We start from the raw sequence: 27,323 nt of genomic DNA, 5'->3' as shown, positions 1-27,323 counted from the left end.
TAATTAACATTTGTATCCTAGGAATCCCAGAAGAAGCAGAAGCAGGAGGAGGAGGAGGAGGAGAAGAAGGAGGAGGAGGAGGAGAAGAAGAAGAAGAAGAAGAAGAAGAAGAAGAAGAAGAAGAAGAAGAAGAAGGAGGAGGAGGAGGAGGAGGAGGAGGAGGAGGAGGAGGAGGAGGAGGAGGAGGAGGAGGGGAGGGAGGAGGAGGAGGAGGAAGGGGGAATAAAATTTATCTGAGGAAGTAATAGCTGAAAATTTCTCAATTCTGAGGAAAGAAACAGACATCCAGATCCAGGAGGCAAACACCAATCAAAATGAACAAAAGCTGGCCAACACCAAGATATATTGTATCTCAATATGCAAAATACAGTGATAAAAATAAATCCTAAAAGCAGCAAAAGAAGTCCCTAACTTATAAGGGAAAGCCCACAAGGCTAGCTGCAGATCTCTCAACAGAAACTCTGCAAGTCAGAAGAGTATGGGATGATATATTCAATGTGCTGAATGAGAAAAATCTGCAGCCAAGAATACTCTATCCAACAAAGTTATTATTCAGAACAGGAGAGAGAGTTTCCCAGACAAAAACTAAAAGGAGTTCATGACCACTAAAAACCAGCTCTGCAAGAAATATTAAAGGGATTCTTTCTTTTTAATTAAAAAATATTTCATTGTACTAAATTTACATTTGTTGTATAGAGTGAAAAGATGGCAAAGCAACTTTTTGTTAATCCATTTTCCTTGAGATTTTCTGTGAAAAGTAAAGATTTATTTCCTAACATATCCTCAGATAATATAACTTCTTATAGAGTTGTTTAACAGTTGTGTTGGTAAAAAACATCTTGGACATACAGTATAAAACTTCAAAAAAATTTAAAAAGCACAGGAGAAAGACCATTGCCAAAGAGTAATCTGAATGAATGTGGCATTTTCCACTACAAGGCAGATGCTGTGGGGTCATCACACTGAACACATGGTTTGCTTATCTGAAGCCATTCATTAAGATACTTAACAAGATCTAATGCATCTGGGATATTGCCTCCTTCTGAAACAAATTTCAGCAGAACTGCCACTGAGATTTCTTTAGAACAGCATTCCTCATACAGTGTTTTTATAATATTTCTTCCAGGAATATAGATACAAAACTTGGAATCATCTATTTCATGGATTTTTTTTCCATTTCTTCCCAGTTAAGACTATTTTCTTTTAACATTTTTCTGCATGAAAAGTTTAAGTAGGTATCTGAAGGGAGTTCAGCGAAGCTATAGATCATTATGGTAATGTGAATGACTGCTTGAAAGGTCATAACTTTAGCACAGTTACTACTTTTCACCCAGTAAAGCAGTATTTAATAGAATGGTTTTGATTTATACTTAATAAAAATGGATCTTAACTGAAGAGCCACTAGTTTCTTTGAAGGCAATGAATAGACTTCAGCCTTATACTGAGTTCTGTTGAGTTTTTTTCTGCAATTGCATATGGATTGTTTCCAACCATTGACACAAGTCAGAAGTAACCAATCGTACACATATCCAGTGTAGAAATAATCAAATCTATTGTAAGCTGGCCAACATTTCCAGCAGATACTGCTGGCATTAGAAAGGTAAAACGCATGAGGTCAGGACCAACTCTCTACAGGGAACAAATATGGTCATACTGAGGTGGGAGGAAGGGATGAGTGCTGCCCTGGGAGAGATGAGACGTGTGAAGGCAAAACCACAAGCCAAAAAGAGATGCTTTGAGTAGAAAGGAAAGACTAAAAGTGACAAAGACAAGAAAAGAATAGAGAAAGTCTCCAGAGACAATGAAAAAACAAGTAATAAAATGCTACTAAATACATATCTATCAATAATTATTCTAAATGTAAATGGACTAAATGCTCCAATCAAAATACACAGAGTGTCAGAATGGATAAAAATGCAAGATCCATCTATATGTTGCCTACAAGAGACTCATTTTAGACCTAAAGACACCTGCAGACTGAAACTGAGGGGATAAAGAAATATTTATCATGCAAATGGACATCAAAAGAGAGCCAGAGTAGTCATACTTATATCAAACTGGATTTTAAGCCAAAAGCCATAACAAGAAATGAGGAAGAGCACTATATCATAATAAAGAAGACTATTCAACAAGAAGATCTAACAATTATAAATATTCATGGCCCCAACATGAGAGCACTCGAATATATAAAACAATAATAAACAGAATGGAAGTCGTTGCTAGTAATACAATAATAGTAGGTGACATTAACATCCCGCTTATATCAATAGAAAGATCATCTAAACAGAAAATCAATGAGGAAACAATGGCTTTGAATAACACACCAGACCAGATGGACTTAACAGATATATTCGGAATGTTTCATTCTAAAACAGCAGAATACACATTCTTTTCAAGTGCACAGAGGACATTCTCCAGAATACATCCAGGTCACAAATCAGGCTTCAACAAGTACAAAGAGATTGAGATTATATTATGCATACTTTCTGATTACAACTCTATGAAACTTGAAGTCAACAATAAGAAAAAAATTGGAAAGTCCACAAATACATGGAAGTTAATGTGCTACTAAAGAATGAATGGATCAACCAGGAAATTGAAGAAGAAATTAAAAAATACATCAAAACAAAAATGAAAACACGACAGTCCAAAATCTTTGAGATGCAGCAAGAGTGGTCATTAAGAGGAAAGTATATAGCAATATAAGCCTACCTCAAGAAGCAAGAAAAATCTCAAATAAACAATCTAACCTCACACCTAAAGGAGCTAGAAAGAGAACAACAAACAAAATCTAAAACCAGCAAAAGGAAGGAAATAATCAAGATTACAGCAGAAATAAATTATTTAGAAACTAAAACAAATAAAACAATGAAACAGATCGATGAAACCAGGAACTGGTTCTTTGAAAAAAATAATAAAAGTGATGATAACCCCCTAGCCAGACTTATAAAAAAAAGGGGTGGGAGGGGGTGGGGGGAAAGACCCAAATAGATAAACTCAAAAATGAAAGAGGAGAAATAACAACCAATGCCACAGAAATATAAACAATTATAAGAGGATATTATGAAAAACTATATGCCAACAAACTGGACAACCTGAAAGTAGTAGATAAATTCCTAGAAACATATAAACTACCAGAAATGAAACAGAATGAAATAGAAAATATGAACAGACCAATAACTCACAAAATGAACCAATAATCAAAAATCTCCCAACAAAAAGAAGTCCAGAGACTGATGGCTTCACAGTTGAATTCTACCAAACATTTAAAGAATTTCTTCTCAGACTGTTCCAAAAAGAGAGAAAAGGAAGGAAAACTTCCAAATTCATTCTATGAGACCAGCATTATCCTGAGACCAAAACCAAACAAAGACTCCACTAAAAAAAGAGAACTATAGGCCAATATCCCTGATGGACATGGATGTAAAAATTCTCAATAAAATACTAGCAAATCGAATCTAACAGTACATTAAAAAAATCATTCACCATAATCAAGTGGGATTTACTCCTGGGTTGCAAGGGTGATTCAATATTTACAAATCAGTAAACGTGATACACTGCATTAATAAAAGAAAGGATAAGAACCATATTATCCTTTCCACAGATGTAGAAAAAGCATTTGACAAAGTATAACATCCATTCATTATAAAAACCCTCAACAAAGAAGGGTTAGAGGGAACATACCTCAATATTTAGGGCCATATACCAAAAACCCAAAGCTAATATGATCCTCAATGGGCAAAAACTGAGAGCTTTTCCTCTCTGGTCGGAAAAAGACAAGGATGTCCACTCTCACCACTGTTATTTAACATAGTACTGGAAGCCTAGCCCATCAGACAACAAAAAGAAGTAATAGGAATCCAAATTGGCGAGGAAGAAATCAAAATTTCACTATTTGCAGATGACATGATACTCTATATAGAAAACCCAAAAGACCACCAAAAAATTGTTAGAACTGTTACACAAATTCAGTAAAGTTGCAGAATACAAAATCAGTGTACAGAAATCTGTTGCATTTCTTTCTTTTTTTTTTTTAAATCTGTTGCATTTCTATACACCAGTAATGAAGCAGCAGAAAGAGAAATCAAGGAATTAATCCCATTTACAACTGCACCCAAAACCATAAGGTACCTAGGAATAAACCTAACCAAAGAGGTAAAGGATCTGTACTTTAAAAACTACAAAACACTTATGAAGGAAATTGAGGAAGACACAAAGAAATGGAAAAAACATTCCATGCCCATGGATTGAAAAATGTATTGTTAAAATGTCTATGCTGCCCAGAGCAATCTACATATTCAATGCAATCTCTATCAAAATACCATCAACATTTTTCACGAAGCTGGAACAAATAATCCTAAAATTTGTATGGAACCAGAAAAGCCAGAGGAATGTTGAAAAAGAAAACCAAAGCTGGGGGCATCATAATGCCTGACTTCAAGCTGTATTACAAAGCTGTGATCAAGACACTATGATACTGGCACAAAAACAGACACATAGATCAATGGAACAGAATAGAGAACCCAGAAATGGACCTTCATTTCTGTGGTCAACTAATCTTTGACAAAGCAGGAAAAAAAAATATCTAATGGAAAAAAGATAGTATCTTCAATAAATGGTGCTGAGAAAATTGGACAGCCACATGTAGAAGAATGACACTGGACCATTTTCTTATACCATACACAAAGAGAAACTCAAAATGGATGAAAAACCTAAATGTGAGACAGGAAACCATCAAAATCCTAGAGGACAACACAGGCAGCAACCTCTTTGACCTTGGCTATAGCAACTTCTTGTTAGACACATGTCCAAAAGCAAGAGAAACAAAAGCAAAAATGAACTATTGGGACTTCCTCAAGATAAAAAGCTTCTGCACCACAAAAGAAACAGTCAACAACAACAACAAAAAGAAATAGTCAACAAAACTAAAAGGGGACTTACAGAACAGGAGAAGATATTTGCAAACGTCATATCAGATAAAGGGCTAATATTCAAGATCTACGAAGAATTTATCAAACTCAACAACCAAAAACCTAATAATCCACTCAAGAAATGGGCAGAAGACATAAACAGACATTTCTTCATATACATGGCCAACAGACACATGAAAAAATACTCCACATCACTCAGCATCAGGGAAATACAAATCAAAACCACAATGAGATACCACCTTACACCAGTCAGATTGGCTAAAGTTAACAAGACAGAAAACAACAAATGTCGCAAGGATGTGGAGAAAGGAGAACCCTCTTACACTGTTGCTGGGAATTCAATCTGGTATAGCCACTCTGGAAAACAATATGGTAGTTCCTCAAGAAGTTAGAAATAGAGCTACTATGACCCAGCAACTGCACTACTAGGCATTTACCTCAAAGATACAAATGTAGTGATCCAAAGGGGCACCTGCACCCCAATGTTTATAGTAGCCATGTCCAAAATAGCCAAACTTTAGAAAGAACCTGGATGTCCATCAACAGATGAATGGATAAAGAAGATGTGGTATATACATACAACAGAATACTAGTCATTAGAAAGGATGAACTCTTTATCATTTGCATTGACATGGATGGAACTGGAAGTATGCTAAGTGAAATAAGTTATTCGGAGAAAGACTATTATCTTATGCTTTCACGCATATGTGCAATATAGGAAACAGCTCAGAGGATCATAGGGAAAGGGAGGGAAAATTGAATGGGAAGTCATCAGAGAGGGAGTAAAACCATAAGAAACTCTTAACTATAGGAAACAAACTGAGGGTTGCTGGAGGGAAGATGGATGGGGGATGGGGTAATTGGGTGATGGGCATTAATGAGGGCACCTGATGGGATGAGCACTCGGTGTTATATGTAACTGATAAATTATTGAATACTACATCTGAAATTAAGTATCTATTACATGTTGGCTAAGTGAATTTAACTTTAAAAAAAGAAAAAAAAAAGGAAAAGAAAATGGGATGCCTGGGTGGCTCAGTGGTTGAGCATCCGCCTTTGGCTCAGAGTGTGATTTTAGGGTCCTGGGATCGAGTCCTGCATCAGACTCCCCACAGGGAGCCTGCTTCTCCCTCTATGACTCTGCCTTTCTCTCTGTGTCTCTCATGAATAAATAAAATCTTTTTTTTCATATTTTATTTTATTTTTTTTAATTTATTTTTTATTGGTGTTAAATTTACCAACATACAGAATAACCCCCAGTGCCCATCACCCATTCACTCCCACCCCCCGCCCTCCTCCCCTTCCACCACCCCTAGTTCGTTTCCCAGAGTTAGCAGTCTTTACGTTCTGTCTCCCTTTCTGATATTTCCCACACATTTCTTCTCCCTTCCCTTATATTCTCTTCCACTATTATTTATATTCTCCAAATGAATGAGAACATACACTGTTTGTCCTTCTCCGACTGACTTACTTCACTCAGCATAGTACCCTCCAGTTCCATCCACGTTGAAGCAAATGGTGGGTATTTGTCATTTCTAATGGCTGAGTAATATTCCATTGTATACATAAACCACATCTTCTTTATCCATTCATCTTTCGATGGACACCGAGGCTCCTTCCACAGTTTGGCTATCGTGGCCATTGCTGCTATAAACATCGGGGTGCAGGTGTCCCTGGCGTTTCACTGCATCTGTATCTTTGGGGTAAATCCCCAACAGTGCAATTGCTGGGTCATAGGGCAGGTCTATTTTTAACTGTTTGAGGAACCTCCACACAGTTTTCCAGAGTGGCTGCACCAGTTCACATTCCCACCAACAGTGCAAGAGGGTTCCCCTTTCTCCTCATCCTCTCCAACATTTGTGGTTTCCTGCCTTGTTAATTTTCCCCATTCTCACTGGTGTGAGGTGGTATCTCATTGTGGTTTTGATTTGTATTTCCCTGATGACAAGTGATGTGGAGCATTTTCTCATGTGCATGTTGGCCATGTCTATGTCTTCCTCTGTGAGATTTCTGTTCATGTCTTTTGCCCATTTCATGATTGGATTGTTTGTTTCTTTGGTGTTGAGTTTAAGAAGTTCTTTATAGATCTTGGAAACTAGCCCTTTATCTGATACGTAATTTGCAAATATCTTCTCCCATTCTGTAGGTTGTCTTTGAGTTTTGTTGACTGTATCCTTTGCTGGGCAAAAGCTTCTTATGAAGTCCCAATAGTTCATTTTTGCTTTTGTTTCTTTTGCCTTCGTGGATGTATCTTGCAAGAAGTTACTGTGGCCGAGTTCAAAAAGGGTGTTGCCTGTGTTCTCCTCTAGGATTTTGATGGAATCTTGTCTCACATTTAGATCTTTCATCCATTATGAGTTGATCTTTGTGTATGGTGCAAGAGAGTGGTCTAGTTTCATTCTTCTGCATGTGGATGTCCAATTTTCCCAGCACCATTTATTGAAGAGACCGTTTTTCTTCCAGTGGATAGTCTTTCCTCCTTTATCGAATATTAGTTGACCATAAAGTTCAGGGTCCACTTCTGGGTTCTCTATTCTGTTCCATTGATCTATGTGTCTGTTTTTGTGCCAGTACCACACTGTCTTGATGACCACAGCTTTGTAGTACAACCTGAAATCTGGCATTGTGATGCCCCCAGATATGGTTTTCTTTTGTAAAATTCCCCTGGCTATTCGGGGTCTTTTCTGATTCCACACAAATCTTAAAATAATTTGTTCTAACTCTCTGAAGAAAGTCCATGGTATTTTGATAGGGATTGCATTAAACGTGTATATTGCCCTGGGTAACATTGACATTTTCACAATATTAATTCTGCCAATTCATGAGCATGGAATATTTTTCCATCTCTTTGTGTCTTCCTCAATTTCTTTCAGAAGTGTCTATAGTTTTGCGGGTATAGATCCTTTACCTCTTTGGTTAGGTTTATTCCTAGGTATCTTATGCTTTTGGTGCAATTGTAAATGGGATTGACTCCTTATTTCTCTTTCTTCAGTCTCATTGTTAGTGTATAGAAATGCCACTGATTTCTGGGCATTGATTTTGTATCCTGCCACGCTACCGAATTGCTGTATGAGTTCTAGCAATCTTGGGGTGGAGATTTTTGGGTTTTCTATGTAGAGTATCATGTCATCGGCGAAGAGGGAGAGTTTGACTTCTTCTTTGCCAATTTGAATGCCTTTAATGTCTTTTTGTTGTCTGATTGCTGAGGCTAGGACTTCCAGTACTATGTTGAACAGCAGTGGTGAGAGTGGGCATCCCTGTCTTGTTCCTGATCTTAGGGGAAAGGCTCCCAGTGCTTCCCCATTGAGAATGATATTTGCTGTGGGCTTTTCGTGGATGGCTTTTAAGATGTTGAGGAATGTTCCCTCTATCCCTACACTCTGAAGAGTTTTGATCAGAAATGGATGCTGTATTTTGTCAAATGCTTTCTCTGCATCTAATGAGAGGATCATATGGTTCTTGGTTTTTCTCTTGCTGATATGATAAATCACATTGATTGTTTTACGAGTGTTGAACCAGCCTTGTGTCCCGGGGATAAATCCTACTTGGTCATGGTGAATAATTTTCTTAATGTATTGTTGGATCCTATTGGCCAGTATCTTGTTGAGAATTTTTGCATCCATGTTCATCAGGGATATTGGTCTGTAATTCTCCTTTTTGGTGGGGTCTTTGTCTGGTTTTGGAATTAAGGTGATGCTGGCCTCATAGAACGAATTTGGAAGTACTCCATCTCTTTCTATCTTTCCAAACAGCTTTAGGAGAATAGGTATGGTTTCTTCTTTAAACGTTTGATAGAATTCCCCTGGGAAGCCATCTGGCCCTGGACTCTTGTGTCTTGGGAGGTTTTTGATGACTGCTTCAATTTCCTCCCTGGTTATTGGCCTGTTAAGGTTTTCTATTTCTTCCTGTTCCAGTTTTGGTAGTTTGTGGCTTTCCAGGAATGCGTCCATTTCTCCTAGATTGCCTAATTTATTGGCATATAGCTGTTCATAATATGTTTTTAAAATCGTTTGTATTTCCTTGGTGTTGGTAGTGATCTCTCCTTTCTCATTCATGATTTTATTAATTTGAGTCTTCTCTCTCTTCTTTTTAATAAGGCTGGCTAATGGTTTATCTATCTTATTAATTCTTTCAAAGAACCAACTCCTGGTTCTGTTGATCTGTTCCACAGTTCTTCTGGTCTCGATTTCGTTGAGTTCTGCTCGAATGTTTATTAACTCTCTTCCTCTGCTGGGTGTAGGATCTATTTGCTGTTTTTTCTCTAGCTCCTTTATGTATAAGGTTAGCTTTTGTATTTGAGTTCTTTCCAGTTTTTGAATGGATGCTTGTATTGCGATGTATTTCCCCCTCAGGACTGCTTTTTGCTGCATCCCAAAGATTTTGAACGGCTGTATCTTCATTCTCATTAGTTTCCATGAATCTTTTTAATTCTTCCTTAATTTCCTGGTTGAGCCTTTCATCTTTTAGCAGGATGGTCCTTAACCTCCACGTGTTTGAGGTCCTTCCAAACTTCTTGTTGTGATTTAGTTCTAATTTCAAGGCATTATGGTCTGAGAATATGCAGGGGACGATCCCAATCTTTTGGTATCAGTTCAGACCTGATTTGTGACCCAGTATGTGGTCTATTCTGGAGAAAGTTCCATGTGCGCTTGAGAAGAATGTGTATTCAGTTGAGTTTGGATGTAAAGTTCTGTAGATATCTGTGAAATCCATCTGGTCCAGTGTATCATTTAAAGCTCTCATTTCTTTGGAGATGTTGTGCTCAGAGGACCTATCGAGTATAGAAAGAGCTAGATTGAAGTCACCAAGTATAAGTGTATTATTATCTAAGTATTTCTTCACTTTGGTTAATAATTGATATATATATTTGGCAGCTCCCACATTCGGGGCATATATATTGAGGGTTGTTAAGTCCTCTTGTTGGATAGATCCTTTAAGTATGATATAGTGTCCCTCTTTATCTCTCACTACAGTCTTCGGGGTAAATTTTAGTTTATCTGATATGAGGATGGCTACCCCTGCTTTCTTTTTTTTTTTTTTTTTTTTTTTTTTTTTCTTTTTTTTTTTTTTTAATCACAGAGAGAGAGAGAGAGAGAGGCAGAGTCACAGGCAGAGGGAGAAGCAGGCTCCATGCACCGGGAGCCCGACGTGGGATTCGATCCCGGGTCTCCAGGATCGCGCCCTGGGCCAAAGGCAGGCGCCAAACCGCTGCGCCACCCAGGGATCCCCCCCTGCTTTCTTTTGAGGACCATTCGAATGGTAAATGGTTCTCCAACCTTTTATTTTCAGGCTGTAGGTGTCCTTCTGTCTAAAATGAGTCTCTTATAGACAGCAAATAGATGGGTCCTGCTTTTTTTATCCAGTCGGAAACCCTGCGCCTTTTGATGGGGTCATTAAGCCCGTTCACGTTCAGAGTTACTATTGACAGATATGAGTTTAGTGTCATCATGGTATCTATTCAGTCCTTGTTTTTGTGGATTGTTCCACTGAACTTCTTCTTAAAGGGGAATTTTAAGAGGCCCCCTTAAAATTTCTTGCAGAGCTGGTTTGGAGGTCACATATTCTTTTAGTTGCTGCCTGTCTTGGAAGCTCTTTATCTCTCCTTCCATTTTGAATGAGAGCCTTGCTGGATAAAGTATTCTTGGTTGCATGTTCTTCTCATTTAGGACCCTGAATATATCCTGCCAGTCCTTTCTGGCCTGCCAGATCTCTGTGGAGAGGTCTGCTGTTACCCTAATACTCCTCCCCATAAAAGTCAGGGATTTCTTGTCTCTTGCTGCTTTAAGGATCTTCTCTTTATCTTTGGAATTTGCAAGCTTCACTATTAAATGTCGAGGTGTTGAACGGTTTTTATTGATTTTAGGGGGGGATCTCTCTATTTCCTGGATCTGAATGCCTGTTTCCCTTCCCAGATTAGGAAAGTTTTCAGCTAGAATTTGTTCAAATACATATTCTGGCCCTCTGGCCCTTTCGGCGCCCTCGGGAACACCAATTAAACGTAGGTTTTTCTTCCTCAGGCTGTCGTTTATTTCCCTTAATCTATCTTCATGGTCTTTTAATTGTTTGTCTCTTTTTTCCTCAGTTTCCCTCTTTGCCATCAACTTGTCTTCTATGTCACTCACTCGTTCTTCCACCTCGTTAACCCTCGTCGTTAGGACTTCTAGTTTGGATTGCATCTCATTCAATTGATTTTTAATTTCTGCCTGATTAGCTCTAAATTCTGCAGTCATGAAGTCTCTTGAGTCCTTTATGCTTTTTTCTAGAGCCACCAGTAGCTGTATAATAGTGCTTCTGAATTGGCTTTCTGACATTGAATTGTAATCCAGATTTTGTAACTCTGTGGGAGAGAGGACTGTTTCTGGTTCTTTCTTTTGAGGTGAGGTTTTCCTTCTAGTCATTTTGATCAGTGCAGAGTGGCCAAAAGCAAGTTGTATTGGGAAAAGGAGAAAAAGAGAGGACAGAAAGAAGGAAAGAAAAGAGAAAGAGAAAAAAAAGGAAGAAAAAAAGAAAAAAAAAGAAGAAAAAGAGAAAGAAAAAGAAAGAAAGAAAAAAAGGGGTGGGGAAGGAAACAGATCAAAAAGCAAAACAAAACAAAACAACAACAACAACAACAACAAAAGAACCACGGGGGAGTATCTTCTGATTCTGTGTACTTTAAGTCCCTTGACTTCCCCTGGAACTTGTCCGTCCAGCTGGTCTTCTGGGGGAGGGGCCTGTTGTGCTGATTCTCAGGTGTGAGCACTTGGGGGAGCTGCTGTGCCCCCGCCTGGTGCAGGCCTCAGTGGGGGTTGTTTACCCCGTGAGGCCGCAGGAGGAACAGCCCCAGTGGTTGCTGCAGCTCTGGAGCCCTAGATTCAGCTCCTGCAGGAACTACTCTGCAGGGGCCTGGAGGCTCCGGGCGGGGCCGCTGATCTGCTCAGCTCGGGGCAGGAGCGTCCTCGCTGTCCTGGGCCCTCCCGGCCTCTGCCTGTCCCGGGGGAGGCCGGATCCTGGGCTGTGTCCCGGCGCCCTGGGCTCCGGAGCCTGCGCTGGTGGATTTGCGCTCCCGCCCTGCAGCCCCCTCCGCACGGAGCCTCTTCCTCTGCCCGAGCCCCCCCCGAGCTGCTCCCGCCCCGCAGCCCCCTCCGCGGAGCCGCCGCCCGAGCCCCTTCAGCTGCTCCGGGTCCCGCCGGGTCCCGCCGTGCGCGCTGCAGCCCTTAGGGAGCTCGGCGCACTCTCCTGGGCGCGGAGTTGCTGTTACTGTCCCCGGGAGCCCGAGGGCATCCCCGCCCTCCTGGGTCCTGCTCCACCTCCCCGCGAGCCCCTTTCCGCCCGGGAAGGTCGGTGCAGCTCCTGCGTCTCCGGGTCGGGGCTCTCCTGTCCTGGGGACACTCGCCCCGGCCTCAGCCCGGCTCCTCGCGGGCCCCTCCCCCTTGGAGGCCTTTTGTGTCTTTATTTCTTTTTCCCCGTCTTCCTACCTTGAGAGAAGCGCGAACTCTTCTCACTGTAGCATTCCAGCTGGTCTCTCTTTAAATCTCAGGCCGAATTCGTAGATTTTCAGGATAATTTGAAGGTTTTCTAGGTAATTTGGTGGGGACAGGTGATTTGGGGACCCTACTCTTCCGCCATCTTGCCCCTCCTCCTAAATAAAATCTTTAAAAAAAGAAATAAAATAGGGATCCCTGGGTGGCGCAGCGGTTTGGCGCCTGCCTTTGGCCCAGGGCGCGATCCTGGAGACCCGGGATCGAATCCCACGTCGGGCTCCCGGTGCATGGAGCCTGCTTGTGTCTCTGCCTCTCCCTGTGTCTCTGCCTCTCTCTCTGTGACTATCATTAAAAAAAAAAAAAAGAAATAAAATAATATCTGGTGACTAATAATTCACATTATTTCATGAAAATATATTTCCTGATTTTCAAAGAAAAGCTTATAATGGTTTATTTTTTAAAACTATAAACCATCATAGTATCAAAGACAGAATAGATGTCAGATTGAGTCACAAAGCTTTTGGAAACTCGTCCCTAGCATTCTGGCCTCCATGTGGCAGTGACATCATAATGTCCTACCTAGTTATAGGATCTACTGGGCAACAGAAATGAAATTCTCAGGAGAAGCAGTAGATTGCTGGATAAATCACATCATTTTCCTTATGAATTTTATGTTTTTTATTCTTGTATATGAGGTTCTTTCTTTACAGAACCTCAATGGGACTTCTTTTAATGGTGAGTAAGCATTTATAGATTTTACAGAAATAGCAGATAAGAAAAATGACCCATTACCCTAGAAAACTGGTATGTGAGTTTTCTACGGGATGATACAAAGTTTATTATTGGAAATATGGCATAATTTACATTTTAAATCTCTGCCTCAAATCCTTTGTGGAAAAATGCAGCTAAAAAAAAGAAAGTAGTAAAAGAACTCAACATATTTCTGTACATGAATTTTGCAGATGATATATGGATGCCTGACTCTGCAAAGGAATATAAAACGGAACCGGAAATTAAGCAGAATACTCCTTCTAATGAGAAAACTGGCGATCATTATAAAGATATAAAAGAATGTAAGTCTTTAAAGTTAATAGTCACACATATATAAAAGCTCGTTATATGGGTTTGATTTATTTTAACTCTTAAAAAATTCTATAATCATTTTATTTCCTACTTCTTAAGTTCTTATTTACCTTATAAGCATTTCATGTGTAAAATGAAATTCTTATTTTCTAGTGTTTTTTCATGAAATGCTATGAAGTTTAGCGAGGTTCTTTTGGTAATTTCCTATAAATAACAGAGTTTATCATGGCATTATGGTGATTTGAAATTGATCTAATTCTATGGTGAATTAACCAAAATTTGGAGGTAGCTATCCGTTTCCCATGGCTGCTGAAACAAAGTACCATAAAGTTGGTGGCTCAAAGCAACGGAAATGTATTCTTTCACAGTTCTGGAAGCCAGAAACCCAAAATCAAAGTTTTGATCATTGCCATGCTCTCTCCAAAGCCTCTACGGGAGAATTATTCCTTGCTTATTCCAGCTTCCAGTAGCCCCAGGCAGTCCTTGGCTTGTAGCACAAGGCTTATACCTTTGTGTCCATTCCCTCCTCCTTTTTTTTTTTTTTAAGAGTTTATTTATTCATGAGAGAAACAGAGAGAGAGAGAGAGAGTCAGAGACACAGGCAGAGGGAGAAGCAGGCTCGATGCAGGGAGCCCGACGTTGGACTTGATCCCAGGTCTCCAGGATCACACCCTGGGCCGAAGGTGGCGCTAAACCGCGGAGGCACCCGGACTGCCTCATTCCCTCTTCTTATAAGGACACCATATCAGTTTAGGAGCCCACGATACTCCACTGTGAGTCCATATTGACTAATTAATTAATCAATAACCCTATTTTGAAATTAGGTTGCATTCTGACATGCTGGGCATTAGGACTTCAACATATCTTGCGGGGGGGCGGGGCACAAAATTCAACCCATAACAAGATGACTTTAAGATGTTTGGAAGGTCCATCAAACTTCAGTTTATTCATCATTACTCATAATGGACTTTCTTTCCATATCTTTATAAGGCCCACCATTCTATAAAGGGAAGAGTTCATAAGAAACTCTTGTTAAAATAAAAACAAAGTTAAGATTAAATCTATTCATCTTGGATCCTTATTAACATTAAGCAAAAGGAAAATAGAAATACAATCAAGATATATATATACAACACTCAAGTACTTTGATAACAAAATGCATAAGTTGTATTCCTGTTTTCTCTTTTATGAATCAATATCCTTCTTTTATAGGTGAAAAAAAACACCTGATGCTCAGAGGGGTCAATTGCCAGTCTTCATAGCTACCAAAACCAGAGTCAGGAGTGGTATCTAATCTACCCATCACCAGGCTGCCTCCTATGGTGTGCAAATGGTGCAATCATTTCCTTTTCGCGATGGGTAAATAGACCAAGAGCCTGATGATTACTTTGATTAAAGAAAAAAAATCTTTTTTACACACACATTATATACAAAACATAAATGGGATCGTCTTAAAAAATTGTATTATGACTTACTTTTCTCATTTAACAACTCTGGAACTCTTTTCATATCTGCCTCATTATTCTTAGTGGATACCTAATATTCCATAAAATGATGTCCCATAATTTATCCACTATCTTTTTAAAGAATTAGATTATATGCAGTTTTTCCCCCTTTACATCCTTCTCATATACAGTTGCGCGTATCTCTCTTTGGATGGATACCGAGTACTGGGCATTGCTGAATAAAGAGTAAATCTTTAAAAATACCAGCAGATTGCCCTCCAAAAAGTATCTACCAATTTACATCCTCCAAGAATGCTCCGTAATCTCAACTACAATTAATATTGTTAATCGTATTTGTGAATATAGTGAGAAATTTCCACTACTGTTTTCATTTGCATTACTTATGAAGTTGAGTATTTTTCTCTGTATTTATTGGGTATTTTTATTTCTACTTCTGTGATTTGCCTATTCATATCCATGGCCCATTTTTCTATCAGATTGTGTTTATTGGTAGGAGTTCTTTTTATGTTTAGTGTATTAACCTTTCTCCTATAGTAAAAGTTAACAAGTATTTTTTTCCCAGGCTGTTGCTTATTTTTAAACCTGTTTAGATATCTTAATCACAGAGAAAAGTTTTAATTTTCTAATATCAATTGTTGATTAATTTTTTAAATAATTTCTGCATTTTATATGTTGGTTAGATAGGCCTTATTCAATAGAAGAAATTAAATTATTTTCCTATTTTTTTCAAATAATTTCATATTTTTGTTTTTAATGCTTAGGTCTTAAATCCAGTTATTGTATATGGCATAAATTAGGCATAAAACTTTGTTTTTTAAGGAAGTTCGCCAAATGTCTAACACCAATTCCCTACTCATGTGAAACTCATTTAACATAATCTAAATTCTCATTTGAAATTGGCTGTTTTTACCTTTCAATAGTTTCTTTGATCCATCTTCCCTAGAAAAATGCCACAGCGTATTTTATACTTTTATGCTTTCATAACTCATAACATGCATGTTGGACTTTGGTTTCCTTTTGTTATATTTCTCCATGAGGAATTTCTAACTGAGAAATTCCTCAAAAATCATGATACATTAATGGCACAGTTTGTGTGTGCATGCATGTGCCTGCGTGGTAAGATGATTGAATGTATATATATGTATGTATTAAACACACATATGCTATTATAAATGTATAAAATTTTCTGTCATTTCATGAGATTTTGGGAAGAGGAGACATGTATATTTTCATACATCAATATGTTAGTCTGCCATATTGATCCAATTTACTTCACTCTGGTTAGGTGGATATATCCACTAGTTTTGAATTACAACCAACTCCACTGACCACTCTTAAGAGTAAGATTGTTTATGGGCATATGTAAATGTGAATGTATATGACACCTTGATTGTTATTGTTATTGAAATGTATGCTATTTAAACTGTTCCATAGTCTAACAGAAGGTTCAGAGGCAAGCAAATGCCTCTTATTTGGCTTTTGATTATGTCAATAGAGTGATATTATACATCTACAAATCTACTTCAGCACTTGTTGTAGTTTCCTTTATAATTTCTTCTCAGAATGTTATTTAGCATAAGGATACCAATTTGCTTTTTCCCCATGAATTTTATTTTTAAACATTTCCCCGTTTCTTTAATTTGTAGCGAAGAATGTCTCAAATACTTTATTATCCTTTCCCCAAATTAGTCTGTGCCTATGCTGTAAGAAAAAAAAATCAGAGGAGGAAAAACTTAAAGGAACAAGAAGTAATTTAGCCAGTTGCTGAAAACATTTGATCTTGTGTTTTTAGATATGTTCACGACGCAAAATCCAAATGGCAGCCAGTCTGAAATATCCGTGAGAGCAACAACTGATTTGCAATTTGCTCTAAGAAATTGTAAGTACTGAAAGTATTGGAAGTCACTGTTGCAAATATGAAAAGTCCTTAAAGCAAGATTTCAAAACAGCACTAGAGAGCGTTAAGTAGGAAAAAAGTCTTAGAGAAGTTAATGTCAGGAGATTCCATGTTCTTGCACTAATAAAGTCGGAACTCAAAGGATGTTCTTAAGTTTCTTAGCATCACATTTTTGGTTTTCATGGAAAGAAAAATAATGACCACATTTAGGCCTCCAGCAAACTGCATGTCTTTCTTTAACCCACATCCTTCTCCTTTCTGCTTATACCTTCAACTTCAAATGTTCTTATTTCCTTTTTACATCTTTCCATGAAACACAATTAATTTGCTAGATAAAACTGTTGCCAGCATGTGACTTTGGAGACCATTAAAAGTCTCCAAAGTACATATGCATCTTTCACTATGAAGTGTCAACAGCTCATATCTAAGAAACACACAAGCATAAAACAGAAAACAAGGAAAAGAGGATAAATTAAATAGGGAAGAAAGAATGTTTCTGGCTTTAGTAGCTTCAATTAGGAGGAGCCAGACTCAGTAATACCTAATTATTAATAAAGTTATTTGACAATGATGGAATATTTTGAGCAATTTCAAACCTTGGGACATAAGTGAGGGAAATTTCAAGGGCATATGTTAAACAAATCACTCATGGGAATTTTGCTTGTACACAGCAAACATCTTGTTTGAGAAACAGAGAGCCAGGTCTTCAAAGAACTGGGTAACTCAAATTCTCTTAATAGATGGATTATTGAGAACCATAGGACCCACGAAAGAAATTCTAAAATCAATTTCTATTCTCACAATTTATATCCCCAAAGTACTGTGAAAGAAAGTTGGATTGGGTTAAGAAGTCATTGCCATTTTAAATGGGGGCTCTGACAGAAGGAGATATGCTAATATGATAGGAACATTCTAATGGAGCAAGCCCCTCAAGGAGATGGAACCTTCCAGAATAATTGTGACTAACAATTTTTTAATCACTAGAACTGTGAGGGCAAGGGGAAAAGCCACACACTTTTCTCCAAAAATAAGGGATGTATAGCAGAGTTAAAGGATTATTTACCAATTTTTTGGAGTCCTGCCTGAATCATGTCAACTCTGGTAACAGACTCTCTTTTCTACCGCTTTCTTGCCAAGAGACCTGTCATGGTGCTATTGGTATGCTCAGTGGGAATTCATGCTGCCTCTCTGTAGAACCTCTTCTATAACAAGATTGTACTTCATGTGGAACTACATTGACTCCCATATTAAACAAAATTAATTGAAATGGCCATCATGGGAGGGTGGGATAGGAGGGTCTGAGAAATGTCGCCAGTCACAATTGTTCCCAAATATACTCTTACTGACATTTCTCCAGAGGATGGACAGATTATAGACTGAGATATATACTAAATTAGGCCCCCAAATCCTTGAATTGTGGCCCTAAATCTTTATACCCAAAACTCTGTTTTAAGTAGTTAACATGCAGATATCCTATTTACAAGGATACTGATGCACATTCTTCTCTGTCTGAACACTGAGCGGCAACCTAGCTGCCCAGGGCGTATAGTATCACTTCAAGTCCTGTTCAGAGAATCATCTGAAGCCAACGTTCTCATGTTTTCATGTTCTCATTGGCTTCAGATGATTCCCAGATCCCAATAGATCTCTTTTACCTTTAAAGGAAGCTTATAAACACCCACCCCTCCACCCTCACCCCACCTTTTCCTATCTCTTGCAAATTATAGATGTATTAATCCCCTCTCAGGCAACCCATTATTTTAAGACTTTATTCTTCTATGTCTTCTTCTTTCCCCTTCTTCATTATATCTCAGGAAAATGTCAGCATCTTTCTCTTTTTTTTTCTTTATTATATTTTTTTAGCTTAAAAAATGCCTAATCACAGATGCTGTCCATATTTGTGTATGCTGATAATCTCTTATCCCTTTTTGCAGATAAACTCATCAATGAAACAACTACATCATTTCCTGGAAAAAGCACCAGTGAAGAAAATTCTAGAGAAACCTTTGGGGGAAAAAATCGAAGTATTAAAGTTTCTACACTGTAGTCATACCTGGAGCATATTATTATATGATTTAATTTAAGTTTCACTACTCTGGGCACTTCATAAAGTAATAGCATGCTTAACGAATTTATAAAGCTACAATCTAAAGTCACTCTAAAATCTTTTAAACGGTGAAAATCTGAGTCAATTTATAGATTTACCCAACAAGGGATAGAATGTGAGCTCTTTTAAAAATAAAATTTATTTTAATAAAATGTATTACATTTATATTTATGTTAAATATATAAATATATTTTAATATATATTAATATGATTTTAAAATAATAATGTAAAAATTTCTATCATCTTGAGGAATAAATTTATCTCTAATTAGAATCAATGGTTAGTGTTTCCTAAAAGTACTGGGGGCGGGGGGAGTTGATAGTGACAGGTTTCAAAATCAAAATCATCATTTTACTTTCCTGCCAAGAATATTGTTCCTTATAAAATATTTATATAACCGTAACAACCCTGGATGGCTCTCCTCTAAGGTCTTGAACGAGTGGTCTAATTGAAGACAATAGACCTGTCGTTACATGAAACCCTATTTTCTCCAGTTCATGCAATCCAAGTGTGTTTCTCACATGGTTACTGTGAATTAGTTTGCATCTTTAGCACTACTAAAACAGACACAAATCTTAGTTACTTTTTCAATATATTTAAAAATAGAAATCTCATTATCCTGATGGTGGTTCTTTCTTATATATCTTTACTAATTTACTACTGGGCTTGACTCATGTTCTAATTTCTTAACCAGGCATTTAAATATGAAATAATGTGCCCATTGAGAAATGTTCAAGTTTCATTTCTAGTCACATTTCCCATCCACATTTTTCACTCTTCTTTCTGAGGCTTTCAGAACTCACCAAATCTGCTCATGATTGAGTTTGCTTGCAGTGGAATGATCGCACTCTTGCCTCGTTTGCCTGGCAAACAATTTCAAGTCTTCGAAGACTATATTGGAGCATCACTCCCTTTCGAAGGGTTTCTGGCCTTTGCGACTGGAGTTAGGTCTCTCTGTACACACCACCTGTGCATTTCTATGGGAGCCTCCATTGTCCCGCATAATTAATGATGATTTTCATCTGCCTCCCAAACTGAGCTTGTATATTCCTTCAGTATTAGGCCTGTGTCTTGTTCATTTCTGAACTTTAATGCCAACCACAGCGTCTGGAACGTGGTAGAAGCTCAAGGTTTAACTGTTACGTGACTAACAAGCGAATAAATGTTCTATCACAAATTTAGTAAAGCGAATTTGCCTTATTTAGTTATTCTGTTCTATTTTGTTTTTTAAACAGAACGAACCAAAGGTCCAAATGAACCTGCATTTTGGACAATGTTGGCTAAAGGTAAACTCATAGTAGTTAGGTATCAGGGAAAATGTTTTGGTTTTCTAAAGTCTTATGTAAGAAAGCCAAGATCAGAGTAAATAGTTCTGATATTAAGAATTAATGAGTCAACATTTTTGCTGCCATTATCACATATGATAGCAAATGCAAAACAAACCCACAAAAGCTCATTGTGTCACATATTTTCTGATTCTCTTCCCCCAAAGTTTATGCTCCTATAAATGTTGCAGTCTTGTCATTCAGTTTATTTATGATTAAAAATTTTAAAGAAGGCTCTTGCTCAATGTAGTTCCTCTTTGTGTTTGGAACAGTATGCACGTAAGCACATGGAGATATGTGACTAAATGCAAAGTATATATCAAAATACATACATGCATAAAAGTAAAGCATATATCATAAACATATAAGCATACATGTTTAAATGTAATGTGCATGTTATACATATGCACGTTTAAATGTCCATGTACGTGCATACATGCATAAATGTAATTCATGTAGCACACACATCTATGCATGCATTGTAAACACAAAATATATACCACATTCAGGTGGTCCTCATTATTTGCAAATTTTGTATACATGAATTTACCTACATCTAAAATATGTCTGTAACCCCCCCAAATCACTTTCATTGTCATTTCCAGACATGCACAAAACAGCAAAAAATTTTAATTGCCTGACACTCGTGTTCCCATTGGAGGTAGAACAAGGCGACACTGCCTTTCTTTTGCAACTCTGAGACTATAATTAAGTGTCCTTTTTGTGGTTGATTTAGTGCTACGTGTTTTGCATTTTTGTGCTTTCAGTCAGTGATTTTGCTAATTAAAATGGCCCCCAACTGGAGTTTTAGGATGCTGGTTAGTATTCCCAAGCACAGGCAGGCTGTGATAAACCTTATGGAGAAAAATACATGTCAGATAAACTTGTTTAGGCTTGAATTCTACTGCGATTAATCATGAATTTAATGTCAGTGAATCAGCAATGTATATTAAATAAAGCATCTTTAAACAGAAACACATATAAAATAAGTTATGTATTGATTGGTTGAAAAAATTGTGACCAGAGGTTCTCAGGAACCTAAACTTGCATATCCCCAGGAGAAGCAATTCAGTATTCACTAAGTCAGTGTTCATGGGACTTTATGGAACATAAACTGTCATTGAATAATAAGAATAAACTCTCTACATTAAACACACACCCAGTAATTTTAGTAAGTGAATTTTGTATACCATAACACCAATTTATTGTCTTAACAGCTTTAAATGCAACACCAACAGCTGAGGAGATTGAAGAAAAAGATCTATTATTTCACCCAATTCCAAGTAAGAACAAAATTCTTCAGTTAAATGGATGCATAAGTGCTGGCACACATTTCAGGTGTGACTTCACTGTGTGGCGATACTGGCTTCCCTAGTAACGTGTAGTGTATATAAAAGGGTAGTGTGGTGGCTAACATCGTATCAGAGAAGACATTTGCTGTTTTCAAAAGCGATTGCCTCTAAGCATTATTCTCCAGTTACCATATTGCAGAGCGCTATTTTCATTTTCTGGTTTTGTGACTTCTATTCCTAAAACAGATAAACCAAACAGAGGAAGAGGCAAGTGAATCATATATAGAACAGTTTTTTTTTAGAGCAGTTTTAGGCTTACAGAAAAAAAATAAGCAGAAAGTACAAAGAGTTCTCCTATATTCCCCTGCTCAGTTTCTCCTATGATCATTTTGCATTGGTTTGGTATGTATTTTACAATTGATGAGCTAATATTGATACATTATTTTTAACTAAAGTCCATAGTTTACATTAGGGTCCACTCTGTGTTGTATAGGTCTGTGTTTTGACAAATGCATAATGTCATGTGTCCACCACTACAATCAGAACAGTTTCACTGCCCTAAAAACCCCCTGTGCTCCACCCATTCACCTCTTCTTTCCCTGAGCCCCAGCAACCATGGATCGTTCCATCATCACTATAGTTTTGCTTTATCCAGAATGTCATATAGCTGGAGATGTACAGTACATAGACTTGCACCCTGGCGTCTTTCGCTCAGTAATATGCATTTAAGAGTCCTCCATGTATTCTCGTGGCTTGATGGTTCATTTCTTTTTATCACTGAATAGCAGTTCATTGTGTGGATACACCAATTTATCCTTTCACCTACTGAAGGACATCTTTATTTCAGTTTTTTGGCAATAATGAATAAAGCTGCTATAAACATTCATGTGTAGGTTTTTGTGTGGACACAAATTTTCAACTCATTTGGGTAAAAAACAAGAATTGTGATTGCTGGACTGTAGGTAAAAAACAAAAAACAAAAAACTATGTTTAGCTTTGTAAGAAATTTCCACACTGACTTCCAAAGTGGCTGTACCATTTTGTATGCCCATCAGCAATGAATGAGAGAATTCCTGCTGCTGAATGTGGTTTTTGGCAATTTTCATTCATGGATTGTAGTCATATGAGTAAAAGAATTCCTGATTGCAATAGAAAATTTCTCAACAAGACACCATATTAATATTAATTAATCCAAAATCTCTGTCCTACAAATAAACCATAGGGGAAAAAATAGCATCTGGTAATACATCTAAGGCCTGACTCCTCTATTCTGTGTTGGATTATTTGACAAATAAAGCCATTTGCCTTGCAGGGTTTTAAGAAAATAAAGTGAGTCTTTCTTTAGAAAAGTTATATGTAGGGATCCCTGGGTGGCGCAGCGGTTTGGCGCCTGCCTTTGGCCCAGGGCGCGATCCTGGAGACCCGGGATCGAATCCCACGTCGGGCTCCCGGTGCATGGAGCCTGCTTCTCCCTCTGCCTGTGTCTCTGCCTCTCTCTCTCTCTCTCTGTGACTATCATAAAAAAAAAAAAAAAGTTATATGTAGGAATGACAAATGCAGTGCTACTCTAGAAATATTCTGTCTTTCCAAGTAATTAAATTGAGCATGATTGATTTTCTATTATGTATGGAACACACATTACATGCTAGGTGCTTTATATACATTATTTGTCAGTCCTCATAGCAACTCCATGAAGCTGAGATTGTTTCCATTTTTCAGATGAGGGAACTGAGGCTTAGAAAACTTGCCCAACTAGTTTCCAAGATCTATAAAGAACTTCTTAAACTCAACACCAAAGAAACAAACAATCCAATCATGAAATGGGCAAAAGACATGAACAGAAATCTCACAGAGGAAGACATAGACATGGCCAACACACACATGAGAAAATGTTCTGCATCACTTGCCATCAGGGAAATACAAATCAAAACCACAATGAGATACCACCTCACACCAGTGAGAATGGGGAGAATTAACAAGGCAGGAAGCCACAAATGTTGGAGAGGATGTGGAGAAAGGGGACCGTCTTGCACTGTTGGTGGCAATGTGAATTGGTGCAGCCACTCTGGAAAACTGTGTGGAGGTTCCTCAAACAGTTAAAAATAGACCTGCCCTACGACCCAGCAATTACATTGCTGGGGATTTACCCCAAAGATACAGATGCAATGAAACGCCGGGACACCTGCACCCTGATATTTATAGCAGCAATGGCCACAATAGCCCAACTGTGGAAGGAGCCTCGGTGTCCATCGAAAGATGAATGGATAAAGAAGATGTGGTTTATGTATACAATGGAATATTCCTCAGCCATTAGAAATGACAAATACCCACCATTTGCTTCAACGTGGATGGAACTGGAGGGTACTATGCTGAGTGAAGTAAGTCAGTCGGAGAAGGACAAACATTATATTCTCATTCATTTGGAGAATATAAATAATAGTGGAAGGGAATATAAGGGAAGGGAGAAGAAATGTGTGGGAAATATCAGAAAGGGAGACAGAACGTAAAGACTGCTAACTCTGGGAAACGAACTAGGGGTGGTGGAAGGGGAGGAGGGCGGGGGGTGGGAGTGAATGGGTGACGGGCACTGGGGGTTATTCTGTATGTTAGTAAATTGAACACCAATAAAAAATAAATTTAAAAAAAAAAAAAGAAAACTTGCCCAAGCTTGTAATTAGCTTGCTCATGATTTCCAGTGGTTGGGAATTCCAAACCCTTCTCCTGTTTTGAACATCACCTTGAAAAAACAAAATATACTACAAGCACACCTCCTTATAAAAGCCCTTTTAGGAGAAGCAGAGCAATTCAGGAGCACAGCCCCTTTTAAGATTTTTGTTTGATTATTCCCCAAGGAATTAGCCTCAAAGTCAAGATAACAGTCTCTCATAGCTGTATACATTTCACTCTTTGTGGTCTAAGCTCCCACTTTGACAATCATGGAGAATCAGAGAATACACATATGGGAGCTCATCACTGCTTATCCCCAAAATACCATACCTTAGGAAAGAATGAAATCCTTTGGAACGTTTGGGTGGAAGAAAGTTGGGGGAAGAGAGAAATATCAACATGGCCATTTAAAGTTACCATTAAATAAATTTCTATTAAGTAAGACATAAATTCAAGAAAACATAAAATTTGGCAGTAAAGATTTTTTTTTCATTAATAGATTCAGTAAAAAGACCTTCAACATCTCTGGATCTGGACATGATTTTTATTATCGAAGTTACTTTAGAAGGAAGTAGGTTTTCATTTCTTTTTTAAAATCAAATACACTAGGTGTGATCTCAGTAATAAAATGACAAATTCAATTCTTAAACCTCAGGGAGAAAGCATCTAGTACACCATCCTTTTAACATCAGAGAAAAATTAATGCAGGTCCCAATAATAAAACAGTAACTTTCTCTTCTGAAGGACAAACCCATGGTAACTTTGTCATGTCTTAATAGTCATCTCTTCAGAGTCTTTAAATGGTCTTTATTAGGGACGAAGATTGCTATAGACACATTTTCACATCTGGTAACCTGGGTTTGAAACCAGATTTTGCCACTTATTCACTATGTGCCGTGGGCAAATTCATAAATGTCTGTGATCCTGTAACATGAAGCTCAGAACAGCTCCTCCAGGACTATTGTGGCGGTTAAACAAAATAAGTGAAGCGTACTTAGCCCTAGGGAGTGGCCTATAGTCTTCTTTGCGTTGCATGAGACAAGTGAGAGTGAGCAGTGCATACTCTGGATGGTGAAGGCTTCACTGCAGTTGCTTTGCTCTCTTTACTTCTCCAGGAAAACATGCTGGACACAGTTACTGTTTTCCATTGCATTTTCTTTCTTTCCTCTCAGTGTCTGATTTGAATACTACTAATGAAGACGACCTGAACAAGCTACAGGATATCAAGTTAAAATTAATGCTGGGCATCTCATTGATGACCCTCTTCATTTTTGTCATCCTCTTGGCAGTCTGTGGTGCCATGCTGTACAAAGTGAAGACCATTAGGTAAGTCTGCAGACCTCTGGAGTCTTTGGAACATGCATGATATGAAGCTCTCACCCTCCTCTTTAGTTGACTGTTTAGGAAATGTGTCTCGCAAATGTATAAGGTACTGAGTTAGGTGCCATCTCCCTTCTTCAGAAAGGAGCATGGGGGGGGATCCCTGGGTGGCGCAGCGGTTTGGCGCCTGCCTTTGGCCCAGGGCGCGATCCTGGAGACCCGGGATCGAATCCCACGTCGGGCTCCCAGTGCATGGAGCCTGCTTCTCCCTCTGCCTATGTCTCTGCCTCTCTCTCTCTCTTTCTCTCTGTGACTATCATAAATAAATTAAAAAAAAATTTTTTTTAATAAAAAAGAAAGGAGCATGGGGCCATCTCTCAGGGAGAATTTTTCCCCAGCATTTTAAATAGTCATTTAGATCTAAAAAAATAAAATAACACTATTTGACAGGAAAGGATATAGATAATCTAAATATGCATTCTTTTTTGCTAGCCTTAGAACAAAAAGGCTATGAATGGTGTTCAAAATAGCTTAGAGTCTAACACTTGTCTTTATTTATATGGCGTTATACCAAGTAACTGGATAGAATTAATATTTTAATTTTGCGATGCTTTTCTAAATTGAGTTGAGCTGCAAGTGTATACAATTAAAAACAATTTTTGATACATGTTTTCTTTTTCAGTTATAAAGAGAGATGTCAGGAGCAATACCCTGTCAACCCAGAACTAGCAACTCTGTCTTATTTTCATCCATCAGAAGGTGTATCAGACACATCTTTTTCTAAGAGTGCTGAGAGCAGCACGTTTTGGGGCACTACTTCTTCAGAACTGAGAAAATCAGACACAATGTCAAAATCTAAAACAACAGACATGGTTTCTACAGCCTCAGATGATACAGGCGTGAATGATGAATCAGATTTAATTCAGAGTGAAGAACCAAGTGAAGAAACTCCCACTGATGAATAGACAACTTTACATTTTTGTCAGAAAAGAAGTTTCTTGTGACACCCATTAAGGTCATGATGTGGAAACTCTACTGAGAAATTTAAAATTTCTAGTGTCTGAAAAGGAGGATATATTCAATAAAATTCTCTCAACCATAACAATTATATAATGGAAAAAAATACAAGAAAATAAGGTGTGGAAAACTCATCTAGTAAAAATGATCCTGGACAGTGACTTATGAAAAGTATTCACTCTAGACTGGTTTGCTTTAAAATGAGGACATTTAGGTACCTATCTTATCTGGGGGCATTTTGAGGACTTTCAAGGTAATCACCACTACCTACACCCCACTCCCCCTCACCAAAGCAAAAAGAACACCTTGTTCATGTTTTACTGACTAAAGAGTCCCGCCCTGTCAAGAAATGAAACTAAAGTAGTACTAGAGACTCCTAGCGTTCTTTTCATAATTTTATCACTTAATATTTTTTTTAAATTCAACTGACATAGTGTATCATTAGTTTCAGAGGTAGAGTGCAGTTATTCATCAGCTGCATATAACACCCAGTGCTCATTACATTCACATGCCCATCATCCACTTATTTTGTCACCCCACTCACCTCCCCTCCAGCAACCCTCAGTTTGTTTCCTAGAGTTGAGAGTCTCTTATGATTTGTCTCCCTCTCTAATTTTGTGTATTTTTTTTCCTCCCTTCCCCTATCCTCCCCTGTTTTGGTTTTTAAATTCCACATGAGTGAAATCATACAATTGTCTTTCCCTGATTGAGTTATGTTGCTTAGTATAATACCCTCTAGTTCCATCCACGTCATT

At 38.0% G+C, this 27,323-nt stretch overlaps 1 protein-coding gene and 1 pseudogene across 1 annotated transcript; one reads left to right on the top strand and one right to left on the bottom strand.

The window, feature by feature from the left end:
* Nucleotides 1-860: 860 nt before the first annotated feature.
* LOC100687517 lies at nt 861-3,702 on the bottom strand (annotated as a pseudogene).
* A 9,262-nt stretch (nt 3,703-12,964) lies between these two features.
* Nucleotides 12,965-26,648, top strand: EQTN (equatorin). Its single transcript, XM_038552572.1, has 8 exons — nt 12,965-13,129; nt 13,357-13,467; nt 16,736-16,822; nt 18,775-18,864; nt 20,183-20,233; nt 21,490-21,555; nt 25,404-25,557; nt 26,234-26,648. The coding sequence occupies exons 1-8, from the start codon at nt 13,003-13,005 to the stop codon at nt 26,514-26,516; spliced, it is 969 nt and encodes a 322-aa protein (XP_038408500.1). The 5' UTR covers nt 12,965-13,002; the 3' UTR covers nt 26,517-26,648.
* Nucleotides 26,649-27,323: the final 675 nt, after the last annotated feature.

Source organism: Canis lupus, chromosome 11, assembly GCF_011100685.1.
Source record: "Canis lupus familiaris isolate Mischka breed German Shepherd chromosome 11, alternate assembly UU_Cfam_GSD_1.0, whole genome shotgun sequence".
NCBI classification, from domain to species: domain Eukaryota; kingdom Metazoa; phylum Chordata; class Mammalia; order Carnivora; family Canidae; genus Canis; species Canis lupus.
The sequence above is the reverse complement of the archived record's forward strand: the minus strand, read 5'-3'. Positions and strand labels throughout refer to the sequence as shown.

Excerpts from the sequence above, each read along its gene's own strand:
- EQTN (XM_038552572.1), top strand. The coding sequence starts at position 13,003 with ATGAAATTCTCAGGAGAAGCAGTAGATTGCTGGATAAATCACATCATT. Across the intron at positions 20,234-21,489 it reads TTGGACAATGTTGGCTAAAG|CTTTAAATGCAACACCAACA; the intron begins GTAAACTCATAG and ends TTGTCTTAACAG. Across the intron at positions 21,556-25,403 it reads ATTATTTCACCCAATTCCAA|TGTCTGATTTGAATACTACT; the intron begins GTAAGAACAAAA and ends CTTTCCTCTCAG.